This window comes from Rutilus rutilus (genome assembly GCF_951802725.1).
Source record: "Rutilus rutilus genome assembly, chromosome: 7".
NCBI classification, from domain to species: domain Eukaryota; kingdom Metazoa; phylum Chordata; class Actinopteri; order Cypriniformes; family Leuciscidae; genus Rutilus; species Rutilus rutilus.
Window position 1 is genome coordinate 2,632,402 of NC_140221.1, and position 26,752 is coordinate 2,659,153.

General features: G+C 39.7%; 1 protein-coding gene across 1 annotated transcript in view; it reads right to left on the minus strand.

Moving 5' to 3' along the window:
* pappaa (pregnancy-associated plasma protein A, pappalysin 1a) overlaps positions 1-26,752 on the minus strand; it is a 100,381-nt gene that overhangs the window by 50,606 nt on the left and 23,023 nt on the right. The window contains exons 8-11 of the mRNA XM_084413643.1: positions 24,158-24,656; positions 13,955-14,083; positions 12,627-12,718; positions 5,400-5,596 (exon numbers count right to left, since the gene is read on the minus strand). Of these exons, the coding sequence (XP_084269769.1) occupies positions 5,400-5,596; positions 12,627-12,718; positions 13,955-14,083; positions 24,158-24,656 (917 nt within the window). The remainder of the gene's footprint in view (positions 1-5,399; positions 5,597-12,626; positions 12,719-13,954; positions 14,084-24,157; positions 24,657-26,752) is intronic.

Sequence of the window (26,752 nt, forward strand, 5' to 3'; positions counted from 1 at the left end):
AAAGATGTGGATATCCAACAGGTGTCCTCTGCAAAGGTAAAACAAAGTGCTCAGTCACCGCAAACCTCAATTCTCAGAGGAACCCACGCTTCTCGGTGCAACAAAAACACATTCAGCTGTGCGGCCTGGCAACAAATCAGCCCCTGGATCACTTGACTAAAGGATTAGTTTGCAGATTTGCAACCAGCTTTGGATTGTTACACTGTCGGTAGTATTTATAAATGAACAACATGCACTCTTGTTCTGTGTTGCCTGGACCCAGATATCCCCATTTACTGTATTTGCCAGCAAAAGTCCATCGGATGACACGAAATGCATAATTTTGCGTCATCCACCGGACTTTTGACAACTTTTGTTAAAACTACAGATCAAACTTCAGCACGTTTGTATTCCCGCCAATGGACAGTCAGATCAACAAAGAGTCGGTTCCAAAATCAAAAGTGCAGTGTGTGTGTTTAAGTTTTGGCCAAAAAAATGAACAACAGCCATTTATCTCTGTTTTCTCTAGTCATGTAGCAGTGAGTTTCTACTGCATAGACAGACAAATTTTATTAAAGCCCATCTTGCCAGCGATGAATTCCCCCTTTAACAGTGCGGCTTAAATGAACCAGAAGCTGTTTTTTTTTTTTTTAGGTATTAAGTGTCATTTGGTCTTTGAGCAAAAATGCATTTTTTTTAGGGGAAAATCATTTCTTTTGCAAGATCACTCAAAGGAGAAGCATCTGCTACATGGTTATATGTATGAAAAGTACAACTGAGCAGTTGTTCACGCTAACTATTTAAAAATTAGCCAATTTTGGCTTCTTGAGTCACTGTGAACATTTAGAGGCATTTTGTCTTTGTTTTCCAAGCTTAAAGACTTTCAACTCTACTGTTGCAAAAGACCTTTCCTCGGCACACACACAAACCATTTCAAGGGAAATGAATGTTTCTTATTTGGAATCTATTTGCATATTTGCTTGTTTATTTTCCCTGCCCACATTGGATAAACTTGAACTTGTTTTTCCAGCAAAATTGGGACAAATAAGACGAGGCTTTGCCAACTAGTCAATTAACATCTGCAAGCTATTTATTGAGAGACCTTTGTGAGGTTCAAACCACCATCCCAAAATGAGGGAACCCTGCGCAACATTCGCCATGTGAGGTAACATCCTTTGTTAGCCATGCAGCAAGGCTCAAAAATCTGCCACAGAATAAGGGAAATGTGTTGGGAGTGCAACCTCAGCCATATCAACATCTCCCAGATGGTTTATGACAGCACTGATCTCATAACTGGGACTAGGACTGCGCCGGGTACGGCTTCGTCTAGGGTGTCAGGCCTGAAGCATTGGCTCTTGCCTCTGTGGGCAAACAAGGAAAATGTGTGGTTGGCCAATGGCTTCCCAAGAGCACTCCGTCTGTGAGCTAACTCCACATCACATAAACAGCCCTAGTTCAACAGGCTTCCAAAAACCCTGACATGTTAACAGCCAGCAGTGTAAATGGAGGTTGCCTTTTAAACGCCAGTCTTTAATGGGGAAACCATCTGGAATAATTGAAGCAGGAGAAGACTCAACAGTATATGGCAAATCATTACATTTATGCATCTGGCAGACACTTTTATCCGTCGCATTTAATGTATGCATTCTATCATTACATGCATTCCCTGGGAATCGAACCGACGACCTTGGCATTCCCAGCGCCACGCTCTACTGGTTGAGCTACAGGAATCAATGGCGCCTTTTTTAGTTGCACAGAGAAGACTGCACAAAGTTATCTTGCCACATTGCAGCAATCAAAGCATTGCTGAAGACGATTAGTGACCCAACAAGAAATGGGCGTGACTCATCTGACCCTCCCACCTTGCAAGACCTTGCCAGCGTTTTGCGGTAGAGTCTGTTCACACGCAGACTCCAGCAGCACAATGCTCTCCTGTATGCCGTCATTACGCCTCCAGGGCAATGGAGTTTGCGTCAGCGCTCGTTGAGGAACATGGGGCGCCTTAGGGATCAGCTGGCTGCATTATGTGACCTCGCTATGCTAACATGTGCTTACTTACTGTTAACTGGTGAATTCCCTCCGGACCAGCGTCAGCTAAAAGCAGAATCCTAATGGTGCCACTACATGAACAAGATGTTCTGTTTAAGCATTATTACAGCGGAGTCCCATTTGTGCTTGGCCAGGTGTAAGAAGTACCTCAAATGATCCCGGTTGCAGTTTGCCCAGGAGACAGGTAAAATTAGGAGCAGGTAATTATTTAAATAATTCAGCAGTAATTCCGATGCTCGATTAGCTGGTGTGTGTAACAACCCGAAGACTTTCTTCCTATGCTTTCAAAACACACACTGTTGTATTTAGGAAACCATGTTCTATATATAAAAGCAACTGCAAACACTTGCCAAATTATAATCGTTTTTACGTCATTGTGGTAACAAAATACAAGTGGCACACACATTGCATGCATTCTATTATATTATTATGCAAAATAGGGATGTGCCCGAAGCTGAATACCCTATTCAGAAAGGCACGAATGATGCCATCAAAATTAATAATAAATGGAGAAATAAATCAAGTTCAAATCAAATGAATGCATAGTTATATCTTATTAATGTGCATGTTTTTAGTAATCTGAACTTGTCAAGCGTAACAGTAAATGAAGATACAGAGATACTACAATGATGGATTTTTTTAATATATATATATAATGTTTTTTTGTGTGTTAACTCATCTAATGATGGTATATTAAAGATATACAGTATATATTCATATAAACATGTCTATACATTAATAATCTTAATTTTTAAATATTGTGCCAATTGGAGTAATTACAGATATTGGAATAATTACCGCTATTGTCCAAAAAGTCTACTCAGGAAATACTGTCCAAAATAAAATATTTACAAGCTCAGATTATGAATATCGAAGAGTAATTGTTAATCCAAGGGTATGAACAGTGTGAAACCCGAAACAAGATAACTACTTTAATTGAAACTCATTCTCATAATTTACGCTTCCTCTGCACTCGTGATGTAGAAGAAAGATCACTGAATCTCTGTGATTAATTGGTATTAAATGTTAATTAGAGTTCAAATGGATGAAAATGGGCTAGAGTTACTGTATATGACCTAAATCAAGAGCATCTCTTCCAGGCCACACAGAAGAAAAGACGTTGTGTTCTCTCTTGTTGTGAGACACACAGACGGTCTTTAAAATGTCAGGTGGGGAGCAGAGACATTACAGTGTGTAATCTTCAGATGTGGCTTTCAGTGAATGAAAATGACCTAAAGATTGTTTTTATCTTCCTGGCAGATAGACTTCTTGTCTTCTGAAAACATCCCAGCAGATCCCTATCGGCTACGCTCCTTTCCCTACAGGGGTGAACGGGCACTTGAAGGTATACGGGACATGTCCGAACCCTTTCTGAAGCAGAGGACACAACAAACAGCCGAAGAAAACCAAACAACACAAGCATTTCAAAGTATTCAAGGCTCTTTAAACAGCCCTGGCCGATGCGCCTTGGGTTGTGTTGACTTCAGACCGCGCTACTGACGGCAGATGGCACTCTAAGAGATGAGGAAAAAGCCATGTGTGCTACGTTTAGGAGTTTCGACCCACGGAAACATGTTCAGAATATATTCTACTTATTGGAAGAATGGTTTATTTCTCGGATAATTTAGGAAACAGCCATTCCTCAGCAAAACTTTACGCTGTGTGTTCTTGGAAGGAAACAGGCCTGTTTGACACCGAGGTCGGCGTGTAATTTCACAGACATCTTTACGGTCCACTCAGCTATGGAGATTTTATCTCCAGTCTTACGGAAGGAACTGAGGCAAGTATTTGTGGCAAGCCAATGCTCTCACATGAAAAGGACCATCTTTTGCAAAAGTCCACAAGATTTCCAAAAGGCCCAATTTTGCTGAAAAAACTGCTCACAATCTACCACATGCCTTATTGTTTACTTGACTGTTCATACATCTTTTTTTTTATGCGAGTTTAGTATGAAACATGATCCATCAGGCTTTTGAGGGAGGTTTATTTGTTCATCTCTCAATCATCATTGTATTGCATGTATTATATGTTTTGCCCTCCATAATCAAAAATAAACAGTAAGATGGCATTTCAATGCTTAGTTTTATGATCGATTCTGTTTAGTTTTTATTGTGGAGGGCAAAACATATAATGCAATGCAATGATGATTGAGAGATGAACGCTCCCCAAAAGCCTGATGGATCATATTTGATACTCAACAAAAACACACATGGAAAATATATAATATGTTGCGTAAAAGTCAAGTAAACTTTTCCATTTAAAGAAAAAAGGATTTCATATGTCAAGCTTTACAGAGTTAAAAGTCTTGAATAGTTTTAGAACTAGACCATTTTCTTTACATAATATACTGTATTTAATACATTCATGCATGATAGAATATAAGAAAATATCAATGGTGTTGATTTTAGGGTATTGGGTGTCTTTTTTGTGAGCGACATGCATCAGATAGCAAGTGAAAAGACTGTGGCTCGTCCATGAATGTTCAAAGCATCTAAAGTGAATTCAAACAGACCCCAATTTATAACAAATCGGCCATTCAATGTCAATGAGAATTGTTCATTTGAGCAACCGCTGGCAATGCAAAGTCGAGCAATACAAAGGCACAATGATGTAATGCACAGAAGGCAGTGAGTTGACGTGACTGGCCTCCTCATAAAGTCATAACACCTCCATCACTGTCGATGTGAACGCATCTTAAAGGAACACGCCGACTTTTTGGGACTTTAGCTTATTCACCGTATCCCCCAGAGTTAGATGAGTCCATACATACCCTTCTCATCTCCATGCGTGCCGTAACTCTGTCGGACGCACCCACCGCTAGCCTAGCTTAGCACAAAGACTGGAGGTAAATGGCTCCAGCTAGCATACTGATCCCAATAAGTGACAAAATAACGCCAACATTTTCCTTTTTACATTTTTTACACTTTTACTTGTTGTGATTTGTATAGTCACAGCGTGCACAAATAACAAGGTCACATGAGACACAGCCATCTTCTAACCGTAGACATACTGGGAACTATATTCTCAGAAGGCGAAGCACTGCTACTTGGGCGGATTGATTTGCTCGCAGTTTAGAACGGTTAGAAGATGGCTGTGTCTCATGTGACCACATAGTCATGTAACTATACACATCACAACATGTAAAAAGGAAAATGTTGGCGTTATTTTGTCACTTATTGGGAGCAGTATGCTAGCTGGAGCCATTTACCTCCAGTCTTTGTGCTAAGCTAGGCTAGCGGTGGGTGCGTCAGACAGAGTTACGGCACGCACGGAGATGAGAAGGGTATGTATGGACTCTGGAGGATATGGTGAATAAGCTAAAGTCCCAAAAAGTCGTGTTCCTTTAAGGCTGAATCTAGGTGGACACAAACCTTAGTAATAGCAGGATATCCTGCAGCCACGTCGGCTGGGCAGTACAGCCTGTCTTCATGGGACACTTCCACTGTGGTGGCCCACTGGTCCAGAAAACCATTCGGCGTATACAGACCACAGTCCTTCACTCCCGTCTCCCGCTCGAAGTCTTCACAGACGCCGTCGCCGTCATAATAGTAGCACATGCTCGGCTCATCTGCACACACACACACACACACACAAACACGTGTACATAATCATGTTTCAGAAAGAGAAGTTTGTCATGTTAGCATCAAACAAACACTAAATTTACTGTACATTTAAACAAAAATATTTCTGGGAAAAGTACAGTAATATGACAGTGAATAAAGCCTGAACTAAAGAAAGTCTTCTCTTGTTTTCCGTGTGCAGATTGAAAACCCCCGTCCTCACAGTTTCATCTTCATCCGAATGATAATAAGAGGAAATAAAGATCACAGCGGTATATGCTGAAAACAAGTGACATTTATACATTTGTTCTTTCAGCAGATCAATCACATGACATTTTTATTTAAGGTTATTAGTTTTGAATGTAGTTTTAATTTAATTTTCAATTATTCATACCAATATGGTTTAGTTTTAGTTATTTTCACACTATGATTGATAGCTTTTGGTATTTGTTTAGTTTTTGATTGTTTTGTTTTGCTTTTAGCTTTAGTATATTCTTAAGGAAAACGTTCTCCTGTGCTCAAAGTCATTGACTAGTTCCCCTCTCTCTCTCTCTCTCTCTCTCTCTCTCGCTCGCTCGCTCGCTAACAAATGGCAAACGCAATTTTTTTTGTGTGTAGTGTTTATCATCTGAGATAATTTGGCAGTAATCTTAAACAGCTGTTATGGCGAGGGGTTTTGTGTGAAAAAAACACACACAAAAAACACATAATCCGTTAAATTCCATTGTCCCTCCCACATATATATATATATATATATATATATATATATATATATATATATATATTGTCAAATTTAATGTGTGATCATATGACTAGTACTGAGAACAGGTGACTGTGGGGGCCATTTTAGTACAGTGAACTCATTGTCATGTTCAAGAAACCAATTTGAAATGATTCGAGCTTTGTGACATGGTGCATTATCCTGCTGGAAGTAGCCATCAGAGGATGGGTACGTGGTGGTCATAAAGGGATGGACATGGTCAGAAACAATGCTCAGGTAGGCCGTGGCATTTAAACGATGCCCAATTGGCACTAAGGGGCCTAAAGTGTGCCAGGAAAACATCCCCCACACCATTACACCACCACCACCAGCCTGCACAGTGGTAATAAGGCATGATGGATCCATGTTCTCATTCTGTTTACGCCAAATTCTGACTCTACCATCTGAATGTCTCAACAGAAATCGAGACTCATCAGACCAGGCAACATTTTTCCAGTCTTCAACTGTCCAATTTTGGATAGCTTGTGCAAATTGTAGCCTCTTTTTCCTATTTGTAGTGGAGATGAGTGGTACCCGGTGGGGTCTTCTGCTGTTGTAGCCCATCCGCCTCAAGGTTGTGCGTGTTGTGGCTTCACAAATGCTTTGCTGCATACCTCGGTTGTAACGAGTGGTTATTTCAGTCAAAGTTGCTCTTCTATCAGCTTGAATCAGTCGGCCCATTCTCCTCTGACCTCTAGCATCAACAAGGCATTTTCGCCCACAGGACTGCCGCATACTGGATGTTTTTCCCTTTTCACACCATTCTTTGTAAACCCTAGAAATGGTTGTGCGTGAAAATCCCAGTAATTGAGCAGATTGTGAAATACTCAGACCGGCCCGTCTGGCACCAACAACCATGCCACGCTCAAAATTGCTTAAATCACCTTTCTTTCCCATTCTGACATTCAGTTTGGAGTTCAGGAGATTGTCTTGACCAGGACCACACCCCTAAATGCATTGAAGCAACTGCCATGTGATTGGTTGATTAGATAATTGCATTAATGAGAAATTGAACAGGTGTTCCTAATAATCCTTTAGGTGAGTGTATATATATATATATGTATATCATGTGAATTCTGTGCCCAACGGTACTTTTATTACCATATCATGTTTAATTAAAAGAGTTTTTAATTTATAATATATTATATATAATTTACTAAAACTACATGGCTATGTTTATTTCATTTAGTTTTGTAACCATGAGAATGTATTTTATTCTTTCCATCTTCCTTTTAGCTTTGGCTAACTCTAATGTCCTTGTTTGTGTTCTTAAACGACACACACAAGATCGCTGGATATCATTAGGCAGTGAATTACACACCCACACCAGCCAATGATGAGTGAGTTCAACAAATAAATATTTCCACTAGCCATGAAACTCTATTTTGCATTTTGAGACAAACAAAAAGAGGTCATTTTTGATACACTTACAGCATCATGTCATAGAAGAAAATGAAAGTGGACCCACTTAAAAAAAAGTATTTTTCTCCTAAAATGTTCACTTTGATGGCTTAATGTGAGCGATATTCAACATGTGTGCCGGCACATGGAGCTGTGAAGAATGGCAACAGATGTTTTATTTAGCAGGCTTTAATTTCTGATCTGAAACGCTTACGTAATTTACAACAGTGAGAGTCAGATTGTCCTTCTCAAATACTATTTAAATCCATGATGCTGCAGGTCCTAATAAAGTTACCAGCTAATTGACCCTTCAGAGAGTTTGATTAACAGGCGATCTGACCAATCCTAATCCGCCGAATCCGCCATTTTTGTCCGACAAAGCAGTCAGGAGAGTTAGTAGATTAACGTTGGAGGATTTGAACTTGAAAAACGGAGTGTTCTGACGTCTTCCCGCGGTTAAAACAACATTCCTTCTGATGTTCATTCATGTTTTTTTGATGCTATAAATGAACTAGAAGGAAGAGATGATCGGTTCACGAGCAGCTTTATCTGAGGCTCTAGCGATCTGTCACGACACATTAAAGAGACACAAAACGGTATTTATTGTTTACATTTCTTTACAAAATGACCAAATTTGAAAGATGAGACTTTGTTTCATATCAAAAGTAAGCTGGTCTGTCCTGTCTGTCAGCGTGTTGTATACCTCTGCAATGTATTTTTCACTGAGTGAGAACATGTGTTGCGTGAGAGCGGCGTGGCTTGTCGGACATAGCAACAGTAACTAAAGGGGGCGGGTCTTTGCGAACGGTCAATTGCAGAGTATTTTCTCAGATTTGCCACTGACGGGTATTCATTTTGGATCTATGCTGCCGTCAGAATCCGAGCAGATGAAGGCATCTTGGCAGACAAGATGTTGCGCAAACATTGGTTTCAGATGTGCCTTCATGCCTTCCTACCACCGAAGGCAGCATTCTTCAGGTTTCGGATCCATCATGGTTTTCCAGACAGGAGAGCTGTTGAGTTTTGGGATATTTGGGATGAGTTTTCCAGGCCCTGGAGCCGCTGTTCCTCATTCAAGTGTTTTAGCCGTTCCTCTGTTTGTCTCTCACTATTTCACATTCTCCAATCACATTTTCTCTCCCACATTGTGTCTCCATCCACTCCTACTCTGTCTGTCTGGCAGTTCAACAAACTGAATATTAGTGGTGCAAATAAAACGAATTATAAAACCAGTGCATAATACACTAAGAAAGAGACCATTTAAAAAATGTAACGAAATTAACCAAAACTAATTTAAACAATTGAATGGCAACACTCCACAGGTTCCATTGGTTAACATGGACAAACAATTACAACACTTCAACACTAAAGTTAATGTTAATTTCTACATTTACTAATACATTATTAAAATGTTCTCTATCTCTATTGCTCATTGTAATTCAAAGTGCATCTATTAGGCTTCTAATTTTGTTTTGGAGGTCTCCTATATTAGATGTACATGCAACACTTTAATCTTCTCATAATATACACTGCAGCTTCAGCTCTTTTCTCACAGTGTCTGAAACGTTTTGATGAAGGATTCGGTTTCTTTCTTTCTGAGAATCTGCTCTGATTGGTCAGACGGCCCAGTCTGATGTGATTGGTCGGCTCCTTACAGTGTGTGTCGGAAACCAAACGTCCATTACCATATCTGAATTTTGCTTTTGATACATGCGGACAGTTTTACAGTATCAATTCGAGCCCGAGTCCTCATCCTTCAGAAGTGGATTTGCTTTGTCAGCAGAAAACAGCGTCTTCTCGACATGTACAACACGAACCAAACTCTTCCAGTCTCAGATACAACTACAGTGTTTGAGGGTCAAAGTTGACGTTGTCCACTGGCAATGAAGAGCATAGACTGGCATTATGCAGATTTAACACAAACCTACTTAAGTTTAAGCATTAAGACTGAAATTACTGACGACTCGTTTCACGCCGTTCAGAATCACTTCTTTCTTTTGAGAGACAATAAATCCATTTATCTGCACTTTGATCTCTGCACATTCACAAACAACTATATTACACACTTAATCAAAGGTAATATCTGAAAAAAAGCTAAATAGGAGCACTTTAAACAATGGGAACTTATTGTAAAGTGTTACTCAATTAAACAAGCAGTGTCAGTTGAGCACCTAATTGAGAACAATTTACTTCTGTACAGAATAAGACTGAGAAAAATAGTGATAATGAGCATATATTTAGTGATAAAGGGATGTCTGTCTGTCTGTCTGTCTGTCTGTCTCTCAGTGTAAGGGTTTCCAGCAAGGAGGACGGAGGCATGCCGTGCCAAGTTGGCTCGAGCATTCACATAAATTCCAGAGCTCCCCTTTGCTCAGCTCTGCTGATGTTGAAACGAGGGGCTGCAGAGGGGGACAAACACACACACACACACACACACACACACACACACACACACACACACACCTAGCGTTCACGTGGCCTCGCGCACAGCCATATGCACGTTTGTGCCACACCGAACCCGCGATATCGTTATATTCCTCAGATACAATGAGACGAGCAATTTACTGTCTCTGGACAACCTAATTCAAACACAATATTGAGATAAGGAAAACCAAACACTATCTTTTGGTTCAGCGGAATCCAGCTAAAAAAACAATCAGTTGCACAGTCAGAAAGACAAACGGTTCATTCATGATGGTGCCTGATGGTTCCACACAAAAACAAATATCTCAAGCTGCCACACAGATGTGGCTCCTGCAGCAAATGTAGAAATAAACTCTCGGACAAAAACGTGCAATGCCTGATATTCTGAAAATGGTGCTTGTATATCACTAGCAGTCTACAAAGAGAAATCATACTTTAAAATAAGTCTCCTCTGCTCACCAAGGTTGCATTTATTTGATCAAAAAAATACAGTAAAAACGGGAATATTGTGCAATATTATTACAATTTGAAAATGACTGTTGCCTTTTTAATGTATTTTAAAATGTAATTTATTCCTGTGATCAAAGCTGGATTTTCAGCATCGTTACTGCAGTCTTCAGTGTCACATGATCCTTCAGAAATCATTTTGATATGTTGATTTGCTGCCAAAATAAAAATTTCTGAATGTTGCTTCATATTTTTGTAGAAACTGATGCATTTTAGAAATTTCTAAATAAATAGAAAATTCTATTGAAAATAGACAAATAGAAAATTAAAAAGAACAACATTTATTTACAGTCACTTTTGGTCAATTGAATGCATACTTTCTAAATACAAGTATTAATTTCTTTAAAAAAAAAATCCTACTACAAGAAAAAAAAATAAAAAAAATAAAAATCAGCATGTAAATTGCCCAGTTGATTACTGACATTAAGACAAATATCTTTTGTATTACAAGTTTTTAGAATATTTAAGTTTAAATATGTAAATTAGGTATTAGCTCATTAAATATGTGCTAATTTGCATATATTTCCAGAAGAGAAATCTGAACATTGGATAAAGCCAGATTAAAAATTCTTGTTTCATTTTGTTGACATATTAGAGTCAAAGGTTTTTACCGAGGGGATTTTGGATATCTCTTTTATCACTCCATTAATCAGAAAAAACTGTCAACAGCCAACAAAAATCTATTTTCGCCCCGTTTTTTTACAGACACAATATCTTATCAAATCATTAGCAACAACAATACAAACCACCTAAAACACATCAAAACTTATAACAGCATTTATGGCCTTCAACTGAACAGAAAAAAAACACAAACGGAATTGTCAGAAATTGACATCAGCCAATGAGATTTCGCTTTTAGAGTTAAATGCCCCCATTGTACTTTCACGATTGGTTGCTGATAAAAAGGAAATGACCATATTTGGATCTGACAGTATTGTACAGGAGAGAGAGAGCTTTCCACCGGTATATGTGATGACAGCGATCGCGGAGCGGCATGTTGATTTACAACGCCAACTTTTGTTGAATTTAGGAGAAATATACAGACGCAAATAGACACAGTGTAGTAAAATAAAGACCTAAATGTGACTTTTTTTCACCACAAGCCTGAAAGAAGACACGTTATTGAAGACAAATAGCCCAAAATCTCAAAATTGACCAGTGAGGAAAAAAAACAATGTTTTAACTCAAACTTTTGAAAGGTAGTACATTTACCATTTTATTTGTTACATTCGTTTTTCATAAACACCCTCTTTCTGGCCTTTGTGATCAAATAGGCCATTTTTGTGGTACTGTGCCTTTAAGACTTCTACTGTATTTCTAAACACTCCCTGTTGCGATTGACTAACCATGTGAAATACAGTAAGTAAGTACTTCCACTCACACGTTTGCTTTCGGGTGTTTGTTGCGCTGAACACTGAATAGGTGTCAATGATGTGTATCAAGAGCAGTATTGGTGTCTATTTTACACTTATGAGAGGCTTTGCATTTGTGTCTAAAAGTAAACTAAATGTCCCTACTGCTGTCTTCCAATGACGTAACCTTTCGTCAAACTCGGCCATAAAAACAGAAACCGGAAAGCCTTCTATTATTAATAATACAGAACAGGAGAAGGTGCCAAGGCATCCTTCACAAATCTGTTAGTGTGTTCGTTTTGAATTAAATGTCTTACAGATTTTACAAGGATGTCATAATGCTAGTGATAAAACATATCTTTGGCTCTGGAGGGAGTGAATAAAAGAGCCCAGCTAAGCTATTCCTCCTAAAGTGCTGCTCTCAAAGATGCCTTTCCCCCCGGAGTGAGACAGTGGCACATCTCGCAAAACCGTCAACCAAAACTGACGTACAGCATTGAGTGCGTGTAAAAGCGTGCCGCACTTTTGTCGTAGCCGTTTGACAGATGGCTGTAATGAGCTGCTGATGCACTTACGCTTTCTCTCCACACTTACCAATACAGTTAAAGAACGGCTCCTTCTTACAGTGGCCGGAGCAGCCGTCTCCATTCATAGTGTTCATATCATCACATTCCTCTCCCTGGGACCTGAAATAAATCAATGCATACATAATAAACATAATAATGATGATTTCCCATGGTGGATATAAATCTATGTTGTTAAAAGCATGGACCTCCTCGTGCAGTAGATATATGACAGTATGTTTTCAACAACTTTAAAATGTTTTGTTGAGGCAGTGGATGAGCCTCAAGGTTAATGTGATGATCCTGTAAATCAGTAGTTCTCACTCGGAGGACCCACACTGTCCAATAACTATAAAATATATTTACAGATTCTAGGAGAAGTAAACTATTTAACCACCAATTAATTTTGTGATTCCAGATTTTTCAAGAACTGTACGTTAATTAATAAAATAGTAGTTGAGGGGGTTCTTGTACGATTTTTGTAGCATTTTAATAAAGTTAGATTAACTCTTTCTGCAGTCAGCGCCAACATTTTTGATAATTTTCACAAAATATTCTGGGGCCCATGAAAATTTTGTGAAAATTATCAAAAATGTTGGTTGTAATATCTGAACATGCAACTTATCGAAATAAAAAACAGACCCTCTGCTTTTAAACGACAACAACAACAAAAACATTTTATTCTAGCTAAATGCATTCTTTTTTATCAAAACTTGAATGTGGGTCAGTTTCATAAAAAAGCAACATTTTAAGCAAAAAGCTGAGAAAATCTTGTATTTGTCAAAGACTACATCCAGATCGGATTCAGAACGATGATCAAAACACAGATGGAGTAGATCGACTCTTAAATCATCACAGTCCTGTAGCTCGTCCTTGGTCGACATTTCATTCAGTAACATTAGGCGGTTTTGATTTATATGCTAATTAATGTTGATGATTAATGTTAATTAATGTTGATGTTAATTAATGTTGATGACGGCGTCTGACACCGCCGTCGGTGTATGAATGAGTGAGTGAATGGGTGAATGTGAGGCTATATGTACAGCGCTTTGGTGGCCATAGGTCTGTGAAAGCGCTATATAAATGCAGTCCATTTACCATTTACCATGATTGCGTTATTTTTACAAATGCATATGATTACATATGCTATTGCTTGTTTCTGATTCTTCTTCACATGTCTTCTGATCAGGAGATCAGTCCTCTTTCAGAAGATGCGTAATAGCGCCCCCTACCGTATAACAGTGAAAACCAGGAAATGTCCGTCAATGGCGGGGAAAGAGTTAATTAAGAGAATCAAGTTAGACTAATGAAGCTTGAGAACCATTGCTCTAAAGGCTGTGGAAAACCATCCAATCTCACCTCTGGATGAGACCGTCTCCACAGTACGGCGCTCCGAGGCGGTGTGTGAACAGAGGTGATGGCTCACTCTCGCTCCGACTGGAGATGGTTTGGACCTGGTATGTGTACACACTACCATACTCAACATCCCTGTGGAAAAATGCACACAAAAAAAACATCACACATCTGTCAGGCATGTAATTTTGCATTGAGTGGCAATATTTGTCACTAGGACTGATTCTTCTTAATGTCAAATAATTAAATACTAAATCAAAATACTATAGGCTGCCTGCAACCAATCAAATTGTTTCATGAAAAGCAATCTTTACATTGCAAAGGTGGAACAGAAGCTGCATCTGACATGGCATTTATGTTTACTCACACAGACTGCTTAATGCTGCTCAGAGTCGGGATACAACATGTAATTATTAATGTAAGTATCTCAGCCTACACTGTAAGTCCTTGTCCGCTTAGCGTTCATATTGCCATTTTTTAACACCGAATTTAAATATACTGAACCTAAAGGCAAAGGGATATGTTCACAACCTGACTGGTTGTATAATTTGTATATTTCACATATACGTAGCTTACATTTCTGACCAGCTGAGAGCTTATAAAATGTGTAAAGGGGTTAAAACAGTGGCAGGAATCCCTCTGTCACACACACACATGAAGATCTGCTGCGAGGAGACGCGGTTCTGATGCCTGTACTGAACTGAGATGGGTAACATCGCCACTATGATGAGAAAAAACAGGTATGCTTAAGCATTCTGTCCTTTTTAGGGTCGCATCTTGTGACATCATGTCCTGTTTTTGGTTCGTTTACATGTCTTTGGTCCGTGTTCATATTTCATTTGAACCACACCAGAGTTCGTTTGGAAGTGGACCGAGACCCATCGTTTCAGCGTCTCGGTCCGCTTGTTTGATGCGCACCAGGGTTCAGATGGCAGCGTTCACACTTATTCAAATGAACCGCACTAACAGAGCAATCGCACCAGGGTTCATTTTAATCTAAACAAACATGCCAAGTGTGAACACACTCTTAATGTATTTGGTCTTGGCGGACTAGATCTGCTACTCTGCTGCTGCTGTTGATTATTGCTACAGCTAATAGCCATAAAACCATAATCAAAAAAAAAAAAAAAACAGATTTAGGCAGGTGGAGCTGGGGGAGGTGGAGGGGTTTTCAGAGGAACCGCTGCAGGACAAGCTTACAACCAGTGAACCAGACTATTTAAATTTTGAGCAAGCAATATCATTGGCTGAAAGGATCAGCAGAGGCCAATCAGCTTCTGCCATCCAGTAATGATGTGATTGCTTGCAGATTGCAGGTACAGGACCGATCAGCCTGCGCCCCCTAGAGTTTCATGACTGAACTAGCTACATAAAACAGTGATTATTGGAGTACGTTTTAGTAGTTTCACTTTATTTTACAGTGTCCTTCACGAGAGTGACTCAAGCGTTTTCAGTGGATTTCTTCATCAGCAGATACGTATGTAATTGGTTATAATGATCAAAGCTAAAAAAAAATATAAAAAAAAACATAAAAAGAAATTTGATGCAACATGAGCAGATCTAAATGCAATACCACACTCTACACTTTTCATTTAATTTCACATTTCTCTTTAATCACGACAGTTGTAATAGATTTTGTTTAATTGTGCAGCGGCATTTTTTGAGTTATTCTGGTACCTTAAGTTGGCACCGCATAAAACCAAATAATCCCTAAAACTATGCCATTCGTTTGTGCTGTGTGGCATTTACGACCCTGCATCTGTCTTAGGAGGGAGAGGTTATTATGTGAGTATAGGAGACCATAAGTCTGAGAGGACATCCATGACATGCGGAGTTCCTCAAGGCTCAATTCTTGCGCCACTCCTGTTCAACCTGTATATGCTCCCACTGAGCCAAATAATGAGAAAGAACCAAATTGCTTACCACAGCTATGCAGACGGCACACAGATCTACCACAGCTATGCAGAAGATAAACAGATCTACTTAACCCTATCACCTAACGACTACAGCCCCATTGACTCCCAGTGCCAATGCATTGATCACCAGTTTAAGATGTCTCTTCTTAATTATTTGCATACAAGCTGCAACTGTTTTCTTCATGCTTGATATCTTTTTTTGTTCCCTCAATTGTCTACGTGAATGACCTTAACTGTTTATTGTCTAATATCTAATGGTTGGATTGGGGAAGATATGGGTGGTTTTGGTGTGATGGAGAGCTTTTGTCTTTGTTCTGTTAGTATGTATGTATGTATGTGAAGTATGTTTTTCTTGAGGTCCCCTCGAAAACGAGATGTCACATCTCAAGGGGTTTTCCTCTTAACAAGCTTGAATGAATTTGAATGAGGAAGTCAACAGTTGGATGTGCCAAAACTTTCTTCAGTTAAACAAAGACAAAACTGAAGTCATTGCATTTGGAAACAAAGATGAAGATCTCAAGGTGAACGCATACCTCGACGCTAGGGGTCTAAAAACTAAAAATCAAGTCAGGAATCTTGGTTTCAGTAGTCATGTCAAAGCAATAACTAAATCAGCATACTATCATCTGAAAAATATTGCAAGAATTAGATGCTTTGTTTCCAGTCAAGACTTAGAAAGAAACTTTTTCATGCTTTCATCACCAGCAGGATTACAGGATTATTGTAATGGACTCCTCACTGGCCTTCCCAAAAAGACAGAGCAGAACCTGCTGAGCAGAACCAGAACATATGAACACATCACACCAGTCCTCAGGTCTTTACACTGGCTCCCAGTTACAGTTAGGATTGATTTTAAAGTATTATTACTGGTATATAAATCACTCAATGGCCTAGGACCTCAATACATTGCAGATATGCTCACTGAATATAAACCCAACAGATCACTCAGATCATTAGGATCATATCAGCTAGAAATACCAAGGGTTCACTCTAAGCATGGCGAGTCTGCTTTTAGCTATTATGCTGGAACCAGCTTCCAGAAGAGATCAGATGTGCTCCTACAGTATCACATTCAAATCCAGACTCAAAACACTTCTGTTTAGCTGTGCATTTACTGAATGAGCTCTGTGCCACTGTTCGTCCGACTGTTTGCACTGTATTTTAATTATTAGTATTTATTGTGATTATTTTAATTACTTCAATGTAAAGCACTTTGAATTACCACTGTGTATGAAATGTGCTATATAAATAAACTTGCCTTGCCTTTAAGGCAGGGGTGTCTAAACCTGCTCCTGGATGGTCACTGTCCTGCAGTGTTTAGCTCAACACATCGGCCTGGAAGGTTCTGGAAGTTTCTTGATTGGCTGGTTCAGGTGTGTTTAATTGGGGTTGGAGCTAAACTCTCCTGGACAGTTTCCCATCAGGAGCAGGATTGGACACCCCTGCTTTAAGGTGTCCACCTAATGCACAATAACAAAGTGCAAAAAGCTTCTAGCATAGCTCAGACACTTCCTAACAGTGGTCAATTAGAGCATTCTGATCATTCCTTGCTGAAAAAGTCAGGTTTAGGATGCCAAGACACCAGAGTTTATACTACAGGAATTATGTCAATCCGACCTTGCTCCTTCTGCACCCTGAGAACTTGTAGTGCTGGTTTAGTGCTGATTCTGAGCACATGAGCTATCACTTTGAACCATCAGCTGGTGGTGGTTGAGATCAAAGATAAGAGACATCTGATCTTGTGTCAGTCTGAAGAGGAAAGTGGATCTATACTCAAGCTGAACCATGTGGGATGTCATGAGGGATGAAGTTGTGCTGAGACAATGTAACCAAAACTTGCTCAGTAAGCACTGGGCTTTGAGGAAAGGGTCACGGCGTTCTGGAGGCGAACGATTGTGGCGGCTGATAACCAGCAAAACAGGCCTCCCTCAGAGGACACCTGTAAACAAGCACAAGTCGCATCTTCAACACTTCTTCTGGAGGGCTGTCCACCTCAAATGAGTCTTGGAGGACATCTGTATTTGGTCAGTAAAACTGTATGAAGTGATTGAAAGTAGATAACCTCTCCTCTATGCTACTTAGAAGATGCCAAGATTTACTGCAGGCCCTTCACGGGAACCAAGTGGAAAAATAAGCACACTTTAGCTTACTTTTAAAAAAAGACTGTGAGCTTCAAGTGCACATTTAATACAATTGAGTGCACTTCTTTAAACAAGGGAGGGAGGGGGCACTCAAAGCCATTGTTAAACAGTCAACAAATATACACACATCTGTGACTTTCCTTAGCAATCAAAAACAGCTAAACTGTTGCACTCCTTAAGTAATTTCTTAAAGTCTAAACAAATCCGACCACTAGAAAGACAAAGAAAGCCATGCACACAAAACATCCATCTACATTTTTTTCTACACTCATATCCACTAATATTGTAAACTACAACCCACCCACAAAGCTACAAAACAGCATGTGTATTAACTACTAGACAGGAACCCCAAGTCTCTCAGCTTTCCATCTCCAAAACTACACCTACACAGGTCATTAATAAAAGAGCCAACATGAGCGAGAGGAAAATACACAAAGCCTTCATTATTTGCATTTACGTTGGACACGTTCCCAGAGAGAAACGCAAGCACATCTCTGCTGATTAACAAAACAACACTGCCAAATTACCAGAGTGCCACGGATATTACGTTTATTACGAACGCCGCAGGTTCACCTGAGGCCAAGTGTGTTTGTGCTGCCATCAGCAGAGTTATAAGGTGCCTGTTCTAATGGGCAGGGAAGCAGTAACGTTTAATAAGAGGCTAAACAAATCATTCAAATTAGCACTTGACATGAATGACACCGGCAAGAGGTTTAAGCTGCAATTTTCCTGTGTTTTGGAAAAGGGAAAAACGTCTGTGAAAGTCCCATTAAATGAAACAGAAAACACAAATAATACTTGCACAGAGACAACACGCGGTAAAAGGCACGTACACACATAAAGCTGAGATTCCAGTACGTTGAAATAGGTTTAAAACGGGAAAACTTCTTTGAACCCAGCAGTTTTTGAGTTTGCAAGTCCTGGGCAATGTGCATGAAAGGGTCACATGAGACATCATCAGATAGAGCATGTATAACAATGAATGTTTATAAATATCCCACTGTTCCGATTTACAGTTGATAGCTATCTATATGCCACATTAAAAGTTCATATAAAATAAAGGCCATTTAACTAAGTCACTTGTTATCCTCAGTGTAGAAGTTGTCTATGCTAGTTTAAATAAGCAATGTAATAATGTTCAATTACATGACTCTTTATCTTTACTGTAAATAGGGATAGGGATGGAGAATAGTTTGCAACACCCCACATTTTTCTGGAACAAAGCAAAGTTATTTTAAACATGTTCAGGTGTGTAAATGAATGCCAGGCTGATTGGCTGTGATTTTTATCTCATGACACAACATTTTCACTTTAAGGAGAGACATTGATTTTTGCAGTAAACTTGTCATATCGCACCTGGTTAGGCCACAGTGTAAAATGACATGGCATTTAAGCGACAAATATTACATCTTAACCAGGGTGCGAAACACGGGGGGTCCGGGGGGGGGGGGGGGGTTTGGGGGCTCATGCATCCAAACAACTTTAGCCAATGCAACCTCCTATGTCAGTGTTGCTTTACGAATACTATAGCATATCGGATTATCAAAAATTGTTAAGTGTGTGCGTGTGTGTGTTGTCATGTAGGCTATAGACTGATTGTCTTGGATTGCATCCATGAAATATTGTAATGTTATAGGCCTACTGCATATTGAGGAAATTTAGATCGGTATTGCGCAACAGTCGGGAGATGGGGACCCCCATGAATATTGACAAGTATTTCGCACATTGATCTCAACCCTGTTTAGCTGACAGGCACTTTTAGGCGTGAAAACGAAACCTGCAAGATGCCAGATGCAATATGAAGGCTGTAGCATGTGTTGTTGAATGAGGTTTCTGGGATGAGTCGGGCCAGTTGCCACACAGAGAGCACAGCACGTGTCAAACCGATTTTCACAATATACCTTATTCCAGACCAAAAGTTCAAATGAGGCTTCCTTAATATTGTCTGCCAAGATCAACGAGTCAACATTCAGTCTGGACAAAAATAAGAGTGTTCATGCAATGAGGAAAAAAGGGAAAGACAACAAAATGAAGTAAAACCAGAGCAAATGTGTGGAAAAGAAGACATAAAACAGATTTTAGGGAAGGCAACTCTTGACATTGTTTGAAGGGCACTTTCACAGTACGATACGCGAACATTTAAATCCTTGATTTCAAACTATAGCGCTATATCCAGTTGGCCGCTGTGTCATATGCATATTCATATTCCTTTTTATTCATATTTTTTATTTATTTAATTGTGAAAAATACTATAATGTGATTACAGAATCAAGAAGTCACCATCTACGGTATAAATAATTACAGATAAATTTTTTTAATCAAGCTCAAATTATTATTTTCATATAATTATTTTTCAAATTGTTTATTTCTAATTTAGTAAATATTATGTAAAATATTGTTTAGCAATTGTTATGCATGTGTTTTTATGATCTTTAAATTCAATAGTGTGATATCATATACATCGACTTTATATCAGCCTCCCCGCTCTTTTTTTTAAAATATCGACCGACCACTAGACTATAGTATATGTTGCGTTGATCAGTGAACAATATGTAACTGTGCTAAGGAAAAACACACCCTTTATATATAATACTCAAATATACACCCTACAGAGCGTTGAGCAGTGTTGCTGCCCCGGATTGAAAGTTAACGTGCAGTGCTCAAGTGCTGTCTGACAAACTGGAAAATGCATTTTAAATTTCAGCTAAAAAATGATCAGATCATTATGTAATTGATCATTGCTTTCACTTCTGAGTCAACATGCCTATCCCTATGGATTACAAGGTTCCACTTCCTATTGCATAAAAAGACATCTGCCTCCAGACTTTCTATGTTACACATGTGCTGAGGTGTTGAAGAAAGAAGTCTCAGAGAATGCCATCATCGTCTGCTCAGCCTCCACCCTTCAACAGAGCTTCATCTGTGTCTTATTAATGCATTGTATCATTGTATCCTCAACTGTTCTGAACTGGTGCAGCTGATGATATGTCGTATGATGTCATGTGAGCCAGACACTCTTGACAGATCAACAGGCCCGCCAATATGCTTATGGCATAAATATATGTTGATGACATGGTGTGAAATAAGTTAACAGAGTTGCACTTGCAGTTCATCGGTCAAACGCTGACTCAGTTAAATGTGTGATGCTACCATCTGTTTGCACCTCAGAGCATTCTCTGTGTTTAACTTATAGGAACCGTGTTGAAGTTATAGACGGGAGAGAGAATGAGAGAGGAAGAGAATGCTCGGGAAAGCTTCCCATTCAGACAGTGCTTCGTTTAATAAAAAGCCAACCTGGAATTCTTGACCCAAAAAGAGACTCAATACTTGTTGGAAGACTTCCACAGAAACACATCAAGACTTATGAAGTGCTCGAAGACAAGAGAAAGCAGCTATTCAAGTGACCTCCTCAAGAGAAACACCATACGCAAGCAACACAAGGTTTAGTTGTTTTCTGGGAAAACGGCTACTGATGGTCTTAAACGAGATGCCCACATCTCACCAGGCTGTCAGGATTTCTCACTAAACAATCTATGTTTCAAAGAATTCCAATTCCACCAGTGCCCGCATGTAGTCATATTTCCGAAACCACAGAAGATTTGGTTTTCCTTGTATTTCTATGGATTCAGTTGGGGATGATAATACTACAGTAATAAAGTGAATGCACCAACAAAGATAAATCATTGGTTGGGTTATCCCTAGTTGTTCTGGTTGATAAATTATGTCAATCACATATAAAGCAGATCAACTTATAGTGGTGAATTTAGAGAGAAACTCCAACATTTCCACAGTGCAAATCTTCCTTCGGAACATGACTTCGGGTAAACAGGGATTACTGCGGTCAGCTATGACGTCAAAAGCTCTACAGCGGTGTATAGCACATGCACATTCCCTATGCAACTTGCAACCGGTTTACATATAATCTAGGCCAAATTCTTGGAACGTTTTGGTCCGAAACCAATTAGGAGTTAGGAGGATCTTCAAAGAAACGTGAGAACGTGAAAGTGGTTATGAAATAATCTTGTTCCAAAGGTCACCTTGTTCCAAAAGATCTAGTGGATCTAGAGTTGACTTACTCTCCAAAATCTAGAAATGTCAGTTGGCCTCCATGCAATTTGCTATTAAATGTACTTATCCTGTAAGCTGGATAAAGCAATTTCCCAGTGAGATTAAAGACTATGGGGCACAACTTCAAACCAATGTAATCATTGCATTATTAACTGGTAGGAGGGTGGAGCTTCTGGAATGCCATAACCAGTGGACTTGACACAACCGTGTCATGAGGTGAGAGTCTTAGACCAAGGGGGACCTGGTTCCAGGAAGCTGGGGCCCCTAAAGCGGATGAGTTGGCCAGTTGTCTTGGCCTCTTTCTCATTGGCAGGGGGGTCCTGTCAACTCAAAGCAGGGGTGCCCTTTGAAGCCACGAGAGCAAAGAGGGCCAGGTCAGGAAGGGGAACAGCAGATGGCTGGGGGGAGTTCTGAAGGCCAGTGTCACACACATGCAGGGTCAACCCAAGAGTGATTTACTTCTATATTCCAGAGCTTCAACCCTACTCTCATATTTCTGAACAGACCTTAACGTTCCATATTACATAAATCCAAAACCGAAGGCTCTCTATTCAAATTAACGAGCGAGTGCCAAGTGAGAGAGACATGGGTGACCCAAATTAGGTAGAGGTGTCAGAACATATTTACCAAAGATCAATATCTCTCTTGGATCAGAGCTGAGGTAATGCATGCATTCAGCATGGGAACTCAGAAGAAGTGATTATAATTGATTCAGATCTCAGAATCAACGTCACTCAGAAAACAGACTCTCAAACCCAGCTGTGAGGTGACCACAGTTTACTTGAGCCAAAACCTTACCTACCTCAGATCAAAAACATGTCTGCTTTATTCAGCTACAGTGTAGCGAAGAAAAAAAATCCTTTAAGGTGGAAAAAGTGGGAAAAAGTGCCTATTAGTTGCATCTGCAAACCTGCACCATGCTGAGTTGCATGTGTTTATACTAGGTATTTAACGTGGCTGCAGGTGGAAAGATTTGGTCAGTGGAAGAAACTGAATATTTGCTAAATAAGCTTTTCTAACATATAATCGAGGCAAAAACTGCTGTCATGCTTGAGGTTAGTTGCAGTGACAGATGAAATTAGGTGGCTTTCTCCGTTTCTGAATGCGACAACTGATGCAAGATGTTTTGTTCGGAATAGATGTGATGCACATGTAAATTACTGCAAAGTTTAAGGTACTACATTTGGTTTGGATTCATTTGGATTGATGAATTTCTACAGTAAACCAACAGTATTACAACTAACCCCATGTTACAACCATCCCCGATCTCCTCTACTATAAAATTGGATGCAGGTGTGCAGAAAACATTCTGCACTTTGTTGCTCACAAAAAAAAACAAAAAAACAAAATAGAAGGGTCAGCATTACTGAAAAAAAACTCAAAATCAATGCTGGTAGTAGATAAATCTTGGACCTGCACATTTTCCACAACTATTGGAAACACTCTGGAACGTTGTGCTACTATATCAGCGGGTGGAAAGCTAAACCCTTAAGTTCACATGCATCCAGAAGTGGCCAATACAGAAACGCTGACCAGAGACCCAGTATCTGGCCTTAAATGGGGAAGCGTTAGTGTATTACTGCCCAAACCAGAGGTGCCCAGTCGAGGCCAGAACAACCTCAAGACGGCAGAGCATGTTAACTGGCATTCTGAAGCCAGGCGCTGGACTGAAATCAACCAGCAGCTGCATCCTTCTCTTTGTTTCTCTTGGCTTCTTTCGAGAATTGAAAAAGTACAGAGACACACCGCAATATTTGAGCAGGGATTTGCTGTGCCTTATACTGACCAGGCACATTTCACACTCCAACTTTGAATTACGTTACTTTTGTTCTATGGTAAAACAGTTCCAAATCGAAGACAAGCTCCAAAGTCAATACGACTCTTTTCTGGCAGGACAAGAGTATCTAAATGCTAGCCAGGACCTAAAATCATGTAATGACAGAAAATAATTAACCAGGAATACAGCAGTTTTTTTTTTTTTTTTCAAAGAACTGTTACCATCTTCACAGTAAGGTCAACATGGATTAATTCATCAGGTGTAAATGAGCAATTTGTTACAGCATTATTGAATCTGAAAGACTCACCTATCCACGTATTTCCGCATCGAGTCCCTCAGGATGATGCCCTTGGGTGCGTGCATGAACGGCGGCTGCCGTAGGAGCCGATAGTGCAGCGGCTCGCATTCTCGACACAGAGGACAGTCAGGTTTGGACGTGAGCAGAGTAGCATCAATTTCCAAATGTTGCTCCATGGTGAAAAACTGCACTCCGTACACCTTCTCGTGCACATCCAGCTTGATGGTCAGTGGTGTGTCGCAGAACAAATTGCTGGGACCCAGAGACAGGTTGTTGCCACTTATAGTCAATAAGATGATATTGTGGATGGCAGGCAGAACTGTTTCCTCCTGGGATGAGAAGGTCACCCACACCGTGAGCGAGTCTGGGATAACCGGATGAGCAAACTCCAGCTGTAACATGCAGCCTTGCAGAGGGCAGGGAGGCGGCACCATGCGCAGATCCATGCCGTTATGCGGACTCCACGTGCGGACGCTGGGCTCGCATGCCTGCTCCACATCTGGTGGTCCTAAGAAATGCATCAATTGCATTAAAATCTATTAGAGTATTTCAAATCAATGTTCAGTTTGAGAGAGTTTTAACTTGTGGTACGCTGTCTCTTTTACAATATTCCTGTACCAGTTAATGACAGGAAAGGCTACTGATAAAGATAAACGATACAGATAAAAAAATAAGCAATTCCTTTGTTCTTGTAGAAGGGGGACTAACTTGAGGCTTCCTGATTTCTACAGTTTATCTTGTTCAGCGAAAGAATAATAACTCTACGGCACCCAAGCCAAGCTTTTGCAAACCGAGAGCCTTAAATTTCATGGATATGATTGCATACAAATATTGAATAAAAAAATAAAATGAATCCAGTCTTAGAAGGAAAAAAAAGTATACCTTTAGGCATATGACATCTTGTCAATGTGGTAGTACCCTTAAAAGGTCAACTTTGTACCTTATTTACCCTTAAAAGTTCATAGTAGTACTGAAATGGACCTTCCAGGGGTTGACAAGGTACATAGTTGTCTTTTTAAAGGAACTACTCCAGTGACAAGTTATTGTACCCCTAAAGGTACAATTGTTGCAGATGTTTTCTGACAGTGCACAGAGCTGATGTAGTAAACATTTCAAGGAAACATTGCATCATATTATCAATAAAATAAGACCAGTAACCCAGAACTGTGCAGTATCTGAAGTGGAGCAGGAACAGTAAATCACAAGGTACAGCAGAAGAAGGAGTCATGCACAATGAGAAACGCAGTCACACACTTGATGCATGTTGTTAAATCTTGTCTGTCCATTTCTTCTCCACATTCTCTCTCGTTTCTGTGGCAAGAACCAGAAATCCGAGCGACCTGAGGATGAGGCCCGCACAAGGCTTTCGATTTCAGCCTGGCAATTACCTCTCATGTGCTGCAGTCCAGCCATATTTGGAGTCAACAGCAACTCATTTTACGGGGAGTGACGTACCCCAACATTCATCAAATGTGGGGAGAAGCCAGGGCACTGTAGACAGTGTGTTCTCCTGCTTTTCCTTTGTGCACTTCCAAACTGGAAACAGCAAACTCCATTTGCTAACCTCATTTCTGGGCAGTGCACAAAATTCCAGTGTTTAATCAACTGAGCACTGAGTTTTTTGGCTTTCCAGGCCACATCATCTCAACACGTTTATTATTGTGAGTATGTGTGTGGCCAGAATAGAAGTAAACATACAATAAAAATGTCTTCGATACCGCAGGTTTACGTTCTAACCTTGCTTACGCTGCATTTGACCGGCCACAGAACTTTTCAAGATGGGAGCATATCTTCTTGCAAGCACATTTTAAAAAGAGTGCCTAAACGGCTGTAATGAATGTATTCATCAGGTAGTCATTTCACAAGTTGAATAACTGTCATCTTTTATCTAAATGACTCCATGGTGGACTAATAACCCTGTCCCGGAGGTATTCAAGTCAGGGTTCAGCCGCCACAGCAGCGGTGGGATGATTTTCAAGGTGACCTGACAATTCACCCATGAATTAGTGCCTTGCATTTTCACTTGATTAGCTAATACCATCAGGGTATTAGCTTGTCTAGGAAAGTGCTCATTCATGGAAAAAAGGGAAGGTGGGGGGGGCGTTATATGGCTGAAAACATCCCGCTTAAGGTAATTGCAGTGCATTGAACTGTGAGCACAGGTTTGCTTCAGTGCGATGTTGGAAAAAGCCTAGTGAAAACAGCTGAGGTCAAGCTGAGTAAATGATACTGATAAACAGTAAACAGATTCTGACTGAAGTGAGCTGCATATTTCCTACAGCCATGTGACTGATAGCGGCCAGGATTATAAACTCAAATTAAAGCCATAAATAAACACCCTTATTCTTCACTTGAGATCAAATAAAAGTTAACTGAAGTTAAGTAATATATATATATATATATATATATATATATTTTTTTTTTTTATGTATATGTTTATGTTCAGTTATTTCACTTTAATGGCAATGAAAATTACCTAATAATTGTCATGAAAGTGAAATTACTGAAACTAAATATACGAGCTTGATAAAAAATGCTAATTTTAGAGCATTTCAAGAAAATTTCAGATGCCACTTAGAGGCTTTTGCATCTGAAGACTTCAGA